At 41.3% G+C, this 17,080-nt stretch overlaps 4 protein-coding genes across 6 annotated transcripts; 2 read left to right on the top strand and 2 right to left on the bottom strand.

The window, feature by feature from the left end:
- The first annotated feature begins 501 nt into the window (after window positions 1-501).
- Window positions 502-1,188, top strand: LOC149406689 (uncharacterized). Its single transcript, XM_089617366.1, has one exon. The coding sequence runs from the start codon at window positions 502-504 to the stop codon at window positions 1,186-1,188; it is 687 nt and encodes a 228-aa protein (XP_089473492.1).
- Window positions 1,189-3,489: 2,301 nt separating this feature from the next.
- Window positions 3,490-5,761, top strand: LOC149406688 (Octicosapeptide/Phox/Bem1p family protein). Its single transcript, XM_089608204.1, has 2 exons — window positions 3,490-4,377; window positions 4,634-5,761. The coding sequence occupies exons 1-2, from the start codon at window positions 3,512-3,514 to the stop codon at window positions 5,478-5,480; spliced, it is 1,713 nt and encodes a 570-aa protein (XP_089464330.1). The 5' UTR covers window positions 3,490-3,511; the 3' UTR covers window positions 5,481-5,761.
- Window positions 5,762-7,063: 1,302 nt separating this feature from the next.
- LOC149406687 (receptor protein kinase-like protein ZAR1) lies at window positions 7,064-9,721 on the bottom strand. Its single transcript, XM_089608196.1, has 2 exons — window positions 7,996-9,721; window positions 7,064-7,787 (listed from the first exon to the last, which is right to left on the bottom strand). The coding sequence occupies exons 1-2, from the start codon at window positions 9,374-9,376 to the stop codon at window positions 7,135-7,137; spliced, it is 2,034 nt and encodes a 677-aa protein (XP_089464322.1). The 5' UTR covers window positions 9,377-9,721; the 3' UTR covers window positions 7,064-7,134.
- Window positions 9,722-10,201: 480 nt separating this feature from the next.
- Window positions 10,202-12,849, bottom strand: PMI2 (PLASTID MOVEMENT IMPAIRED protein (DUF827)). 3 transcript variants are annotated; one of them, XM_089608187.1, is made up of 4 exons: window positions 12,603-12,849; window positions 12,360-12,515; window positions 12,095-12,291; window positions 10,202-11,949 (listed from the first exon to the last, which is right to left on the bottom strand). In XM_089608187.1, exons 2-4 carry the CDS (start codon window positions 12,492-12,494, stop codon window positions 10,527-10,529), a joined length of 1,755 nt encoding a protein of 584 aa, XP_089464313.1. In that variant the 5' UTR covers window positions 12,495-12,515; window positions 12,603-12,849; the 3' UTR covers window positions 10,202-10,526. The 3 variants fall into 3 exon arrangements, with proteins under 3 accessions (XP_089464313.1, XP_089464307.1, XP_089464301.1); XM_089608181.1 differs by having other exon boundaries at window positions 10,203-11,949; window positions 12,360-12,495; XM_089608175.1 differs by having other exon boundaries at window positions 10,205-11,949; window positions 12,360-12,495; window positions 12,607-12,848.
- Between the last annotated feature and the right edge of the window lie 4,231 nt (window positions 12,850-17,080).

The following is a 17,080-nucleotide window of genomic DNA, read 5'->3' as shown; positions in this document are numbered from 1 at the left end:
TCGGATGATGTCGGGGCCCGGCAGTGGTTCTACAGCAAAATCTCCACCAGCTGCTCCGTCATTATATAAGTCAGCGAGTGCGAAGCAAACAAAAATTGATGAGATCGTGGATCCGAAGAAGAGAACGTGGCTCGGAAGACACATAACAAAATTCTTTGTTCACCAACATGTGCCGGCGAGTAAGGCCGCCTCGCATGAGTTCAAAAACATGATAGCGTCCGCTCAAGACCTGGGTAATCCTCAATTCGTGATAAGTAATTTTATTTTCATATTGTCGAATCGCATGTGTTCTTGAAACGTTAACATGATGTATATTGACATATTGCAGGTCCAGGCGTTCCTATACCAACTCCGTATGAAATTCATAACCAATATATCGATATGGAGGTTGCAGACGCGGAGAACTACCTTGACGAACAAAAGAAGCGGTGGGTAAAATACGGCTGCACCATACTCACTGATGGTTGAATGGGGCCGACCAGACTGAGCATCATAAACATTATGGTTTATTGTGCTGGTGCAACGGTGTTCTTAAAGTCCGTTGATGCATCAAAGCATACGAAAACAGGGGAGTACATATACGGAATACTGAGGTCAGCGCTCAAAGAAATCGGAAAACAGAATGTCGTCCAAGTTGTGACCGACAACGGTTCGAACTACAGGAGTGCCGGGTTGAAATTACAACGCAAGTACCATGTGTACTGGACACCTTGCGCCGCACATTGTCTAGATCTGATGTTCGAAGATATTATGAAGAGAGATAGTGTTAAGCAAACTATCAAAACTGCGAGGGATGCGACTAAGTTCATCTACAACCACGGCACTGTGTTGTCCAAGTTACGGGAGACATCCCCAGGTGAAATCATCCGTCCCGGCGCAACAAGATTTGCCACGAACTATCTAGCTCTCATAAGTCTCCGAGAGAAGAGAGCTGCGTTGAGGACGATGTTCAGTAGTCAATGGTGGGATGATTCCACATTGAGTGCAACTCCTACAGGTACATCCATATCCGAGACATGTTTAAATCCCATATTCTGGCATTCGGTGGACGAAGTGTGTGCCATATTCGAGCCGATGTACACCACTCTTCGATTAGTGGACACTGAGGTGCATCCCACGATGGGATTACTATACTACGTCTTCCACGAGATGAAAAAGAAGTTGGAAGCGATGAGTGGGAAGAAATGAGTTGTCGACATCGTGAACCACAGATGGATTACTCAAATGGAACATCCACTACACAGTGCAGCTTTTTTCCTAAATCCAAAGTTGCTGTTTAACCCGGATATCCACATGGACAATACCCACATGGCCGCTGTCACAAGGGTGTTCGACTTCTTGCATCCGGATCTTGATGGGTCAACTCTTGGGAGAGAGGTATAAAACTATAAATTGTTACAAGCTATATCACATTATGAATATATGAGTCTTATTTGATTTTCTAATTACAGTTAATCGCATTTCGAGACGCTCGAGGGGACTTCTCACAACGAAGTGCTGTTTCGGCACGAGGCACCCTTTGTGCAAGTAAGCTTGTGAGATGAATTGTATGCATTAACTATGTCATGGAATGGTAAGAAATGACATGATATGATTTATATCACATGGTTGCAGGTGAGTGGTGGAAGCTTTACGGAAATTGGACCCCGACTTTACAGACGTTGGCCATTCGAATTTTGTCACAAACTTCATCCGCCTCCGTTTGTGAGAGGAATTGGAGTACATTTGCCCTCGTCCACACAAAACAAAGGAACCGTCTAGCGTACAGCAGACTCGAGAAGCTTGTTTTCTGCTCGTACAACATGAAGTTGCAGCTTCGTGAAGCAACTCGGATTCACGACAACAACCTCAACCCCCTGGATCCTTTGGATATCATCGAACGAGCTTTCGAACGCTCGGGGAATGACAATGAGGGAGACGACGAAATGCTCCGCTGGATTGACGAAGTTCACATGGACGACGTCAACCAGAACCCGGATCCGGCAGTAGCTGAAGCGGCTCGAGAGCATGGAGTTGATCCGGAGCGAGTGCTGAACGAGGACGTCCAACCTCAACGCGGATCCGGAGACAGTTCGGATTCAGATGGCGGAGGTTCAAGCCGTAGATCAAGCGGAGCAGGTGGAGGTGCAGGTGACGGTGGATCAGGGGGAGGTGATGGAGGTTCCTATCGGTCTGGGGGTTCCTTTACTGCTGGAGGCACCTCATTTGGTGATGTCGGCGGTGCTCAACTTGGATACGCACCATCGCAAGAAGATTTTGATCGTCTTCATCACCCTGCCTTTTTTGATTCAGGATACGGGCGCGGATGTCAGGGCGGAGGTATGAATGATGCCATGTCATTTACGTCTAGCAATGACGTTGATGACTTGTCCTACAACTTCGGATCGGTATCAATTGGTCCTCAAGGCACAGAGTCATCTTATGATGACAGATCTTCCAGTTACAACTACCAGGACTCCTATGCATCAAGTTACGCTCCCGAAACGGTGCAACAAGTTCCAGGTTATCCCATCTACTCCATGTCTGTTGGTTCATCTCAGTATGAGTACGACTATCACTTGAACATGTACTTTAGTGCATATGCTCATTATATGACTTGGTATGATTACTGTATGACCGCTGCATACGGTCGCTTTGAGTAGTCATTTGTATCCCTCCTATGTTGAATTTGTTGAACAATAGTATTTGGTGGATTGTGTTGAACTTTATCATTTTGGTTATTAAACTTACTTTTTGTTGTGTTTGTAATTTCGTATTGTGTTGAAACATTCTACACTATTTTTAATTTTATGAATTTTATCCTACGTACTTTGTATGTTTTTTTGTATATTTCTTTTATGAATTCCCCTCGGTAAATACGGTATTTGACGGTATTCTTCTACGGTAACGGTAAGTTCAACGGTACCGGTTCCCTTTTTTTTCTCGCTTCCCCCGGTATTCCTTTACGGTACGGGGGGTTACCAGTAAATTCGAAGGCTCGGAACGGTAACGGTAACGGTATTTCGATCCTTGGATTTTAGTCGAATGCTATATGTATAGGCTATAGCCTATGTTTTCAAGTCTATCTTTATTGTTAAATTAATCCACCAGTTTTATAAAGTACTTTTTTTATCTTTTCTTATAATTTTAGTTGATTTTATTATAATTCTGGGTTTATTTTTTGTCATTTTGGTATCTTACAGGTAAAAGTCATCTTAAATTTATAATAAGGGATATATTTGAGTGATTTATAAATTTGAGGGTATATTTAATAATTAGCAAGAAATTTAGAGGATGATTGTGATAGACTTGAAAACACATAGTATAGATATAGCATTTAACTAAAAGCTAAGGGATACAAATGATATTTTTGCTGAGAAATCCTCGTTACAAAAAATAAAAAGGGCCAAAATATACAATTGTATTTACGTATTGGGTCTCAGTGTAAATATAGTAGTATCAGGGCACTTTCTTCGTCGATCTCCGAGCGGTTATATAATAAACAAAACTAAAATGTGCGATTTCCTCTCTCATGCTCTTTTCAAGAAACTCGGGATGCGAAAACCTTCAAACTCGTATATCTGATTACCTGTCCGTCCCTGCACAAACCCTAGTCGCCATGGATACACCTCAAAAGCTCCGGGTAATGTGCAGCTACGGCGGGCACATCGTCCCACGCCCGCGAACGAAGTCCCTCTGCTACGCCGGCGGCGAGACCAGAATCGTTTCCCTGAACCCGGCGTCCGTTACGAACCTCTCGTCGCTGGTCTCGCACCTCAGCTCTATCCTTAAGATTCCTACGCCGTTTGCGCTCAAATACCAGCTCCCGAATCACGATCTCGACTCCCTCATCTCTGTCCTCGCCGATGAAGATCTCCTGATCTTGCTGGAAGAGCTTCAGCGTCTCGATTCGAGCTCAGGTTCTCGTTCCGTCTCATCATCATCTTCATCTTCGTATCAGCCGCGAATCAGGCTGTTCGTGTTCGCGGCGGCGAGGTCGCCGGTGCCGTCGGAGACGAAGGAGGAAGAGGAGCAAAAGAGCGTTCCGCCGCCGCCGCAGCCTGCGTCTATGATGCAACATCCGAAGACGGAGGCGTGGTTTCACGACGCTCTAAAAGGCGCGAAAATTATGCAGAAAGGAAGGAACTGTGGGGGTCAAGGGTATGAAGGCGAGGCAGTTGGTGGTTTAGGCGGAGACGATTCGGTTGGGAATGGAAACGGCGTCGGTTCGACATCTGTGGCTGAGTCAATGATGTTGGAGACTACCTCGTCCTTTGGTTCGACTTCATCGTCTGCTTCGCTCACCAACTTGGCTCCGGTTAAGTCTAACGCCGACGACACTGGGATTGGGCTGCAAGATAGCATCGTGAAATTGAATACTTCCAATGCGATTACAAGGTATTTGGATATGTGTTGATGCTTTTCATTTATTTTTTCTTGTCTAATATACATGGTCATTTTGTGTTGCTAAAATATTGAACGGAATGATATTCGGGATCATCAAAACATTCTAGTTCAATGAAGTTAAGCAGTTTTACTTAAAACGAAACGAGAAAGAAATCAATCTATTGACTTGTCTAGTACTACCAAGTGCGGCTTTACATTCATTTTATGTGGAAAGATTGTCACCTAATTTGGCTCTGTTGAATAACAGTGAATATAGCGCTTCAGCAACCGCTTCATACCTGCAAAGTGATGCTTATAAAGACCCAGCCAATCCCATTTTTGTTACTTCAATGGATGCTAAGGTGATTCCCAACCGCCCTGAATTGGAGAATAGAGAGTCTGATGTCACTATGCAGATGCATAATACAGTTATGCAGCAACAGAAAGTGCAATACGTTCAAGTGGAGTCACCATATATGTCCCAGAATCCTACAGGCTTGGTTCCAATGTCGTCGTTCTATCCTTACTATCACACACAGCTGCCTCAGCAACAGATGATGCAGTACCAATATCAGCATAATCAGCCTCAGCCTGTGTACTTATACCCAGTTGCGCCGTCGCAGATGTATAGTTTGCCTGGATATCCCGGTTTTATCGAAAATCCAACTTTGACTTCCGGTCAAGTGCCGCTTCATGCAAACACGAACATGTCTTACATGGCTCCAAAAGTGCTTCAGACCAAGCCAACGCAGATTGATGCTTTGCCTAATACCCAACAAGCTTATAACACGACCCATTCGGGGATACCAATTGTGGCAGCTCCGGTATCGCATGTGGCGTATACTGAAAGTCAGCAACAAGCATTGGGTCTCTCCGAAAAGCTGCACCAACCTCAGTCTGTTGCCGATGCATTTAGAGAACCTGTCAAAGATAGTAATGAGCTTGATGATGACCTTGCTCGTGTTCAGATATACAAATCTCAGCCTCCTCCGCCTTCATGCCATCCACAGTATCAAACAGTGACTAAAGCAACGGAGGTGTTGTTATCTGAAGCTTTGGATCAGTTGCATACAGACAGTCTCAAGCAACAGGTCAGGACCACACAGCCACAATGATTCTGCTTCCTGGAAAAGTGAGACTTCGGAAGGAGGGTGTGATAAATTTTGATCTTTCATATCGGTTATTGCGTTTTCTGCTATAAGATAGTAGCTATAATGAAACATTTTTTTTTATTTTTTTATTTGTTGGCTTTCATCTTCATACTGTTTTTCCATTTGTACTTTTGATGTTTTTAAGTGTGTTGCTTGCTCTGTCGTTTACAAAGGTTTCCACTATACTGATACAGAAAACAATAATGTATAATTTGAAGGTTTTATACAGGAGTTTTATTTTATTATCACGGAAGGGCTTTTAAGTTCACGTTTCGTTTAAAGGTTGTCAATCTGAAATGAAAGAGTCTGTTCGAAGAATCACTTGTGTATTCCTTCAATTGGCATTTGAGGTACCAGTCTTCTGAATTCTAATGCATGACATGCTTGATATTGGTTTTTGATTGTCACTCCTCATTATTTATTAGAAGGTTGTCAGTCAGGAATGAACCAATTGAAAGAATTACTTATTTGTTGTTTCATTTGCCAGTTTGGAGTCTTCTTAATCTAAACATCTGACATACTTACTGGTTTTTTTATTGGCACTCTTGTTGAACTAGTGTGTTGAATGTGGTCCTCTGAAGAAAAAGAAACACTGGTATATCATTGAAAAATGGCCGAGCCATAGAAAAATACAAAGCTAGATGCCAAGAGATTTTTTGTTGCATTCATATAAGTTACACGATGCATGAACGGATAATAAGATTATTGTTGCCTCTACGGTATCGTTTTATATTCGGCTATGTGCACAGCCATCCCAATTTTTCTAGCTTGTATCAAGAGGACTAAAACTAATTTAGTGCAGATAGACTAAAAACAATCAATATTTGTCTGATTTGGTGTGTGCCATATTTGTTAAATTCAGTGCAGAGTGACTTAGAATATCTATCTATTTAGCCTAAATATAGAAGTGATATTTATGCCTTTGCTTGCAACTATAATGGTGCAAAACGTATGTTGATGGGAGTAATCTGTCCAGTTCCTTCAATGTTTGTTGCTCTCCTCCAAATATCTGTAGGGTATCAACTTAGAGGGCTAAAATGTGTCCCATGCTGACACGAACATCGCTACTTTGTGTTGCTTTGCTTGTTATGTTTTAGTTTCAATTACTGTTGCTGCTTGATGTTTTAATGATCTTTTGTGTTGCAATGCTGCGGGGTTCTTCGCTCTATAGTTTTGCTTGCAGTTGCGAATATTATTTTTATGACTCGAACTGAGAGAGAAATTACTGGTTGGGGGTAGTTGCTCGAATCTGTAATTCTGTAGGTTATTGTTGCAAAGATTGGCCTTACAATGATTTTCTTAACTACTGGATGGAAATAGACGCTGCCTCATCCTTGAAACCTTTTACAGTCGACCTGTGGTTGCTTGTTTTACTGATTAGTAAGTAATTTAAGTTTGACCAACTTTTTTAGTTGTAAGAAACAAATTTAACCATAAGTTGTCTTAGCACAACACATTTTCCATTTGTACAAAATAAACTTACTACATGTTGATTACCATAAAACTTTCACTGAAAAAAAACATTAAAGAGAGAGAGAGAGAGACAGTACAATATAACATACTTGGAGATCAGTATGGACCACAACAATGGCCTGATTTTAACTGCTAAATAATTTGATTAGGCCAGTCTGTCCAAAAGGACACAGATGTACTTCATTGAAGGCCTCTTTTCAGGAATTTTGTGAACGCATGAAAGAGCAATTTTCAGGGCACCAATGATCTCATCTTGCATGTCCAGATCACGAGTCAGGAATGGATCCAAGGCATCAAGAAAAGGCTTGCTTTCTTCAATGATTCGATAAAACCATCTAACAATGTCTATTTCCGCAGAACCTACTTGTATAAGTGGCAACTTCCCGGAAATCATCTCGAGGATAATCACACCAAATGAGTAGACATCCCATTTCTGGGACGGCTTTTTGAGGCTCGTGGCTTCGGGAGCTTTGTAATGCAAACCTATTGCCTGTGCAGGTGAACTCGTCATTGAGATGAGTTCGTACAGAAGACTCTGAGGTGGCGTTTCGGATGTGGTTTGCTCTGAGTGGAATGCTGGTGATTCTCCGGATTTGTTAGCTAGACGGCAAAGTCCCAAGTCAGAGATTTGGGGCTCCATGTTGTGTCCAAGCAGTATGTTGGTAGGTTTTAAGTTACCATGGACATACTTTTTTAGACTGCTTTCGTGGAGGTGAGCTAAGCCTCTTGCTATGCCTTTCATGATTTGTAGACGAACAGGCCAAGAAAGTGGCGTGAAGAATACCACCCCAGGTTTCCCTACCCAGCATTGTTAGCAACAACAAGAGTCAGTTCAACAAAAAAATAGATAACCAACATACTTAGGTACACAAAGCTATGTTAGGACACATAGCTGCATAACACACTAGTCATTTGAGCATCATAAGGTACTTGAGAGGACTAGAAATATTGAAAAACAAAAAACCTCGGAGACAATTGAATTTTAAACATAGGGGGTGAAAGGTACCGTGTATTGCAGTGGCAAGGTCACCATTAGGTACGTAATCGTAAATCAGCAGCTTATCATCAGCAGACCAACAATAAGCTTTAAGAGTCAAAATATTAGGATGCTTTATCTTTCCAATGGCTTCCACTTCGTTCTGGAATTCCCTGTACCTTTGAGAGCCACCTCCATCGCCCAGCCTTCTCACTGCCAGGGTTAGACCATTTTCGAGAACAATTTTATAGACGATGCCAAATCCACTTTTTCCCAGCAGAAAAGCAGATGCTGTTAAGAGTTGGTCAACATTGAAGTTGATTTTCTGGTCCAGCCTCACGAATTTGTACTCTTCCATATTTTCCGAACGTGTCTCCATTCCATCGTTCGCCAAGCAGAACATTTCTTTCCTTACAATCGATGGCTCTTCAAAATTACAGCCGCTGATGAGTTTTCTCTGCTTGATATTCTTGCAGGAATACGAGAGAAGTGATCCGATCATGAAGGTTCCTGCTAAGCTACCAACAATTATAGCTATGAGAATGCCCAAATGGTAATGTGTCCTATCGTTGGATTTGGAGTTACTATCTGTATTTGTAGTTGGTAATGTTTCCAGGGGTTGAGAATTGTTTGAAGCACAAAGATTCTTCAACGGTGGTCCACAGAGAAAAGGGTTGCCTTGAAAAGCTTGTGGTCCTAGAGCAAGAAGAGTGTCTATTTCTGGGATAGGTCCACTGAGATTGTTGAAACTAAGGTTAATGTAGAGTGTCTGAGGAAGATTTCCTAGGTTCGATGGTATAAGACCGCTAAAAAGGTTATGAGAGAGATCGAGGGTTGATGTTAGAGTTGACAAGTTGCCCAGATCCCCAGGAATAGACCCGTTTAGTCTGTTGAACGAAAGGTTGAGCGTTTGAAGATCGGTAAAACTAGTTCCTAAACCGCCTGGAAGAGGACCGGAAAAGAAATTATTAGCGAGGAGAATCGCTTTCAGTCTCTTACACTGCACCAGAGACGAACTTATCGAACCGTTGAAGGAATTATGCGAAAGATCGAGGCTCACGATGCTATCGAGCTTCCCTATCTCCGGAGGCAATTCCCCGGAGAGGTTGTTTCGTTGGAGGTGCAAGTGGCGGAGCGCAGAGAGTCTTCCGATTTCGGCGGAGAGAGTCCCGGAGATCCACTTGTCTGGAAGCGAGAGAGTGACGACTCTCTGTCTCCTACATTTCACTCCGAGCCACGAACACGGAGTCTCGTCAGACACGTTCCAGTTTTCGAAACTGCCATTTGTATAGGCTGTCAACGATCCCTTGAAGGAAAGAAGAGCCCAGCCTTCTTCATTCAATGAAACGACAAGAGCAGGGAAGCTCCAGAGAAAGAAAATGAAGCAAAAAAGTGCAAATGAAGATGCCATAAGCCAAAACTTTTTAGAGAATTTAGAATGATATTAGCTTCCCTTTCTGGGTTTTGTACGAAACTGAAAATCAGTACAATGAGAGAGACTTGGAAGAAATCAGAAGCAAGGCAAAATACATTTTCTCTTTTGCCTTTTGTCAACTTCGTAATTTGTACAGAGTAGTTCTACAACATGTAACTGTTTGAATGGGGTACTTGGACATTTGTGAATACTTTGTCATGATTATGTGACTAGTTTGGTTTACAATGGACATGTCCCAATAATAATATTGTATGGCACGAGGTCGGTCATCACAGTGTGCTATTAAGTGGTCCCACATTTCTGGTTATGGCGCAATTGGTGGCGGGGTTTGGTTTTTAGTGGCGTTAAGATGGAAATATTTGTATGTTTTTTAGACGGTTTGACTAATAATGCCTTCTTCTTCTATGGTCCGAGTCCACGAAGAAAGTGTGCGTAACGTTGTGGCTTCAAATGTACGTATAATGAATAGTTGGAACACTTGATTTGATTGCTCAAAAGTTGATTATCATTATATACTGTAACGTAGAGTTTGGTGTTTCTTGGTGAGTCTTCAAGATACTGTAGACTAGAGTTTGGTGTTTCTTGTCTTGCTAGTTGTAAGTACGTCCCCACAAATAACTTTGAATTAGATTAATTGTTATTAATATCATTACTGACTCAAATTTAATAACAAAAAAAAAAGTGTAAATTTTATTTTGATACAGAACAATGGCTTTTCCACTCAACAAAATCAACATCTACTAGTGCAGCTCCGTCACAATTTCCGGCAAAGTCAGATCGGTGCTGTTCCCAGGCACCTATTTTGCCAGAAAATGAGCTATATGCTCTTGGAATAAAAGTGAAATTAATAACATCAAAGCAGGTCATTAGAGAAAGAATATCATTTACGATCGCTCTCAGATCAGACTTAGGAACATTGTCACGGTTGAGAATGGCGATTATCCATCCCGTGACATTCGGATTGGATTCGAATCTTGGGGAAAGAAACCATGCTCGCTAATGATACCCGAGACCAAACATTGTATATTCAGCACACAAGAATGTACATCCATGTTTTATTAATTCAACTGCAATCTGTACTCCAAACCTTGATTACCAAGTTGATACATAGATATTAATAATAACTCTACATAACTTCTCTTGCAATGTTCTTGTCAACCTTGCCCTTAAAGAGCTTGGCAAAATTCGGCAACACTTGCCTCTTCTTCTTGATGGGGAAGATATTTCTAACGCCCGGCGAGGCCAAACCTCGAACCTTTGACCGCCTCAACGGAGTCGAATTCGAGTTCGCGTTGCCTCTCACGGACCGCCTATGTGTCCCGAGCGACGCCCCGTAGCTTTGCAGCTCTCTCTCCACGCTCCTCTTGGCCGAGAATGTCCTCTCCATTCTAAACCCCTCTGTCTCTTCCTCCAACCTCATTCCCTTCATCTCTCTCCGCACCGAGTCGACCTTCATCGCGATATCTCTCTCGTTGGCCCTAATGGCCTCGGCCCAAGCCAACGCGGCCGCCACTTTCTTGTCCGCCAAGTCATCCGCCCCGCCCGCCCGCCCCGCCAAGTACTCATACTCAAACCTCGAGATCGTGATCGAAGACGACCCGTCCTCCAACGCGGACGCCCTAGCCCCGATCCGAGCCTCGAGATCTCCGAGGACCGAGTCCTCTCGCGCCTTGGCTTCCTCGAGCTCTCGCATCGCGGCCTCGAGCTCTTCCTCCTTCGACTCGACCTCGGAATCGGCTCTCTCGACCCCGGCTCGGATCTCCGCGGCCTCCCGAGCTAATCGAGCTTCGTCGCTCCTCGCCGACTCGGTTTCCGTCTCGAGGCTCGCGAGGGTGCTCGCGAGATTCGAGAAGATCGAGTTGGCCCGTTCCTCGGCGGCTCGCACGGCCTCGAGCTTCGCCCTCGCCCTCAGAAGCTTCGAGTTCAAACTCTGGACCGCCGAGTCCGAGCTCCTCTGAGCCTCCTCGCGCCGGGCCGTCTCGCTCTTCGCTCGGATGAGCTCGGTTCGGATCACGTCCATGGACATCATGAGCTCGAAACCCTCCTTCTTCACCGAAGCTAGCTCTCTCTGCGCCGAGGCCAAGTACTCTCCTTCTCGGAAACTATCTCCTCTCTTGACCCGCTTCTCCATCTCTCTCACCTCGACCATCTCCTTCCTCAGCACGTCGAGGTCCGAGAGAGCCACGGCCAGCCTCGGCTCGAGGTCTCTGGACCGCTCGACCTCGTCCGCGGCGTCCTTGATCTTCCTCCTCGTCTGCTCGATCGAGCGCGAGAATTGGATCGCCTCCTTGGCTCGCTCGGCCTCGATGTCACCGCACTCTCTCAGAGCCTCGATGTGAGCCAGCTCGGCCACGAGCTGCTCGTCCTTCACCTCCTCGATCTCCTTCTTGATCTCTTCCAACGAGCTCGATCCACAAGCCGCTCTAGTCTTTGATTCAACGATCCTTCTCTTCGCCCGCGATTTTTCCTCCAAAACCGAGCCCATATCGAGCCTCAGCAGCCGTAGCTCCTGCTTCGCGCTCTCCAACTCCCTCGTCACTTCTCGAAACCTACCGTTAAAGGCGGGCATTTTCACCGGTTAAAATTTAACCAATCGATTATTTACATTTTAACAGTTTGTACTAAACAGTTAATTTAATCGGTTTTTTCATGGTCAATAGTAGTTAATCTGTTAACAGTTTTGCCCACTTTTACCTGTCGTCGCCGCTTGTTTCATCAAGAGCTCTGTTCCGATCTCGGAGCAGCGAAGAGAGATTCCGAGCCGTGTTCTTCGCGTCGCGGAGCTCGTTTTCAGCCTGAGATTTCAGCGAGACAGCCTCGGCTCGGCTGTCTTTGTATCTCCCTATGTCTCTCTTTGCCTTGTGAAGCTCTCTTATTTTGGAATCAGGCATCTTTGTACAGAAAAAAAAAAAAAATCAGAATTCAGAAGAAATGAAAGTGGGGGAACTAAAAATCCGACCTCAGAAATATGCGACTGTGGTTTCTTCAAGGAACTGCCTTTAAAAATACTATCACCACCGTGCAGTCTAATTGCTGCTTTAACAGACGCTGATCCTCCTCTTTCATCAATCTCTCCTCTCTTCATCGTTATCATTCTGTCAAAACACCACAAAAACTAGACTCATCAGCTTTCAGCGCTGAATTCGAAATGAAATAGAAGCAATCTGTTACACCATGAAAATTCGAAGTCATGATAACGTACTTACAAGTGTTATTAGGCAGCCATGGTTTACTATTCTAGTACGGGATATGGAAAACAAACGTGAAGTTATTCTTCGTTTACTTTGTTTCCAAGTTCTTGGTGTACAAGGTAATAGAGAATGAGGCTATGAAGACTTTAGAGATTGTGTTGAGTGGAAGGAAGAAGAAATTTCACAAAGAAATGGAATTACAGATAAAACGGTAGGAGATGGTAACTAATATGTGACTGCTGATGATTGGCTACTATTGAGAATATCGCCAGCCATTTATTCTACTTCTCTTTTTCTTATATAATATATTATTGTAAAATTGATTTTTGTGACCGTCACTCATCTGAACACTCACACGTCATACCTTTTAGCATATGGTCATAGGTTTTTTATTTTTATTTTTATTGTTAGCCCTAAACTAGAAAGATAAGAAAGTAATCAGGTAATTTAGTTTTTTTTTTTTTTTGGAAAATTAGTATTCGTTTAGGCAAATAAAAATAAAAATGGTAGAAAATCTGCTCTCTCTTCTTAATTCCTAGGGATGGGAAAGTTTTATGGGGACTTTTTTTTTTTATATTCAAAGATTGTTGAGCTGTAGAGCCTAATATATCGACAAGATTATGAAAACCTTAAAACAATGATATGCGCGGATGGACCTGTAGACTATATGAAGATTTAATTTATCAACGAGATTATGAAAATTTTACGACTATTTAATTTAATTTTTTATATATATATATATATACACCGACAGGCACGAAGCCAAGTGGTGGTCAGGGGGGTTATAGCCCCCCCTCAAAATTTTTTTTTGCACTTTTTACCCAGTTTTTAATTTATTTTTACATTTTTTTACTCTCAAAATTTACAAATCAACCCCCCTGAACTTTTTGTTACAAATTAGCCCCCCCTAATTTATATTCCTGGCTTCGTCCATGTACACCGACATCCTTTGTAAACAGAGAGATTGTAAACTATAAATTTTGAGAGAATTGGACATAAGTCGTAATCTAAACTATATTTTCAATATTCAAATAATTAAATTATAATTTTAACTTCAACTAAAAATAATCATCAAATTACTTTAACACAACAAGACTGGTTGTAGATGGGTGGAATTAGTACAAAACACGGACGTGTATTCATTAAAAGAACATAATAAACAAGTCAAACAAGAAAGGGTTTAGACGAGCCCTTTATATATAGCTGACAAGTCTCTCTTCCATTCACTTAATAATGAGAAACAATTGTTCATCATTTAGAAGTTAAAAAGAATGTGGAGCGTGTACAGCAACAATTTTGAAGCAAAAATAGTTCTGAATGAGAACAGACACATGTCATAAAATTCAAAGAGGTGGCATAAGACAAACGACAACCGAACAAACGACACAATTATAAAGTGCTATACAGACCGAAGATAAGACAAGACAAGATAACGCACACATCTAAGTTCTGGCAAAAAGTGACAAAGCTTTTGTCTTCTCATGGAACGTTTTAATGTCTTCATTCGTATGAATCGAAGGCTAAAGAAGTGCTACGATTGTATATGCCGGACCACATATTGGAATAACCTAAGCAGTTTTTAACTAATGGGATGAATACCTTAAAAAAAAAAAAATACTGTGAATATCTTCAAAATTTGAACTTCTAAGGGCTAAAGATCGTTGAACTTCAATTGTTCAAACGTCAAATGATTGAATTTAGGAAAACAAAAGTAAGTAAAAAGATCAAGAATAAAATTTCTAGGAAAAACTAAATTTAAAGATTCAGATACCATTTATAGACCAATGGCTTTTTTCAATCTTTAGATTTCATGGTATGTACTATGTAGTCATTATATTTCAATTTAAAATAAATATACCCCATTAAAATGACCATGTTGCCTTTGGAAAACGACTATATTCTGATCACATTAGAAAAAAAAAATTAAAGGGTAAATTATTTTTAATATCCATGTCAGCACTAACGAGATGATTGACGTGTGAAAAACTGGCATTATAAGTAAAACTCACAAAAGAAGTAAAAATAACGAAATGATAATATTCATTAAAGGTTATGCTTGAGAAATTATCAGCGAGGTGGAAAGTCTTGAAGTGTCATTGATATACCGCTTCTTGACTTGAAACCAATCAAGTTTTTATAGTCTCACACAAGTACAAAATTGAGATTTTTATAATGGTACAATACCGTTGTAAAATCTCTACAAACTCCGAATTTCTCACCGCAACGACATATGATTTTTGCCGCAACGAGGCTTTCTACATCACTTATCTGTATCGTTGTAGAAGAGACCGGATAGAGAGCTCACATGTATCTCGTTGTTGTGCTATAGACATCTATTTTGTGAGTATATCTCGTTGTTGTGAGTTTTTGCGCTATAACGAGATGTTGCGCTATAGGCCGTTGTACGCATACCGGTGTGTAATATTTTAGATAACTTTTTTTTTTATAAATCTCGCCGCAATAAAGAATACGCATCGCTGCAGTGAGATCAGACAAAGAGCTTGGACGTATGTCGCCACAATTATGTATATTTATCGCTACAGCGAGACTTTGCACAACGCTATGCATACCGTAGTGTAATTTTTAAGATTAATATTTTAAAAAGTTTCGCCGCAACGGCGGTTTTCTCTTTGTTGCGGCAATGTGCAATTTCTGCAGCGATGAGATCTGTACACTTTTATAACGAAAATAAAAACTGTTGTAGAAACTGATATTACATTTTTTTTTTTTAAATATGCCCTCCTTCATTCGATTTTATAGATTCATATTACCTGAAAATGAGCTACAAATCCATACTTTCATTCAACAAAAGTAATATCTATATTAGATTTTGAGTATATCTCACACAAATTTCAACGAAAAAAACCCCTTAAATTCGAGTAAGAATTAAACCAATTTCATATAAAAAGAGAAAAATCGAAACAAAACCATGGAAATCGAGTAAAAATACAATGAAACACGTATCTTGAGAGGAAATTGTGAGAGAGAGAGAGAGAGACAGGCGAGAAGATGTTTTTGGCGATGAGATTGTTGCGAAAAGTTGTCTCCGCGACAAGAGGTGGCGAAGAATATTCGCGGCGACGAGGGGTGGTGAAATGTTCTCAGCGGCGATGATGGCACAAACTGGGTCGAAAATGAGAGAGAAAGGTCGGGGTCTGGTTTAAGGAAAAAACTGAAAAAAGAGTTTTGACGAAAACCTTAAAATTTATCGGGTTCTTGCTGCGGCGATAATTGGCCGTCGTCACAGCGGGATTGTCCAAAATGTACAACAGGCCATTTGTCTTGTTGTAGAAAGATCTCGCCGTAGCTATTTGTCCACAGCAAGGTTTAAAATACCGACAATATACCACGGTATATTAGAAATTAGGAAGGCTCGGTATAAAAATCACCATAACACTCTAATTACCGATAAAGATCAGTATTTAAAAAAAAAACATAGTAATGCACCACATACCGATGTTTTCTTCTTCTCGTTCCAGAAGTCGTGACTCTCCGGCCTATTCAGAATGTTCAGAAGTCATTAAAACTTAGTTGCATACTTGCGTTTTTTTAGTCAAACGTAGAACGTATTTATTTATTATTTTATTTTGCGGCTACGTTTCACACAAAAGAAAAGGGGGAATGGGACGATATGTCCTAGTTGACATGAACTTATGTCCAAAAAAACCAAAATTGGGCCTAATGTCAAAAGAAATAAATATGCAATTATGTGGATTTGATAGAAATAAAGATTAATGCAAAAATAGAGAATAAAGCATAGTATACAGTTATGTAGTCATCTCGGTGCGGCGAGATTAAAACATTGCCAACGGGACACTGTCTCGTTGTATAGAGTTATGTTGTCATCTCGTTGCAGCGAGAATAAAGCTTTGTTGCAGTGAGATTGAACAACAATATACCTATATCGTTGTATAATGCCCAGATTTGGACTTTATTCTACACCTGGACAACTTTTTGTTTGTGTAAAGAACATATATTTTACAACGGTAATTTTGTTTCTTTGTAAAAAGTAGACTTTTTTTAACTATATTTTATCCAATTGTAGAATCTTTGTTGTATAATACACAGTTTGTAGTAATGTCAATTATCTTTACAAGATACACGATCTTTAAAAACGTGACTGCCCATATAGAAGGCGGGTTCATAAGAAACAGACAAAGATGGTAAGAATATCACATGGCGCATCGCAAAATAAAAAATTTACTTTCTGCTCCTTCCATCATTTCAACACATCAATGTTTTTATCCATCATTGTTGCGCATCGTTGATGATCGTGAAGATGCTTGAACGGTGTCGTCGAAGCACTTGGAAAGAAGCCTTCGTAGTCGATAGATTGCTTGCTTGCGACAAAGAGTTCGACCATAAGAGTCGATGTATGTTTCCTCTTGTAATCCGTGTAAAAAGAATCATAGGAACAATTGATCACTCTTTGACAATCAAGTGAAACTTGCTTTTATCCATCAATAGAATTTGTTGACGTTCCGTAAAA

The sequence above is a fragment of the Urtica dioica genome, chromosome 1 (genome assembly GCF_054948205.1).
Source record: "Urtica dioica subsp. dioica isolate 48M chromosome 1, U.dioica_male_clone48M_v1_H2, whole genome shotgun sequence".
Lineage (NCBI taxonomy): Eukaryota > Viridiplantae > Streptophyta > Magnoliopsida > Rosales > Urticaceae > Urtica > Urtica dioica.
This window is presented reverse-complemented; position numbering and strand designations above follow the sequence as displayed.

Excerpts from the sequence above, each read along its gene's own strand:
- LOC149406689 (XM_089617366.1), top strand. The coding sequence starts at position 502 with ATGGTTTATTGTGCTGGTGCAACGGTGTTCTTAAAGTCCGTTGATGCA.
- LOC149406688 (XM_089608204.1), top strand. The coding sequence starts at position 3,512 with ATGCTCTTTTCAAGAAACTCGGGATGCGAAAACCTTCAAACTCGTATA. Across the intron at positions 4,378-4,633 it reads ACTTCCAATGCGATTACAAG|TGAATATAGCGCTTCAGCAA; the intron begins GTATTTGGATAT and ends GTTGAATAACAG.
- LOC149406687 (XM_089608196.1), bottom strand. The coding sequence starts at position 9,376 with ATGGCATCTTCATTTGCACTTTTTTGCTTCATTTTCTTTCTCTGGAGC. Across the intron at positions 7,788-7,995 it reads CCTTGCCACTGCAATACACG|GGAAACCTGGGGTGGTATTC; the intron begins GTACCTTTCACC and ends AATGCTGGGTAG.
- PMI2 (XM_089608187.1), bottom strand. The coding sequence starts at position 12,494 with ATGATAACGATGAAGAGAGGAGAGATTGATGAAAGAGGAGGATCAGCG. Across the intron at positions 12,292-12,359 it reads CACAGTCGCATATTTCTGAG|ATGCCTGATTCCAAAATAAG; the intron begins GTCGGATTTTTA and ends TTCTGTACAAAG. Across the intron at positions 11,950-12,094 it reads GAAACAAGCGGCGACGACAG|GTTTCGAGAAGTGACGAGGG; the intron begins GTAAAAGTGGGC and ends CTTTAACGGTAG.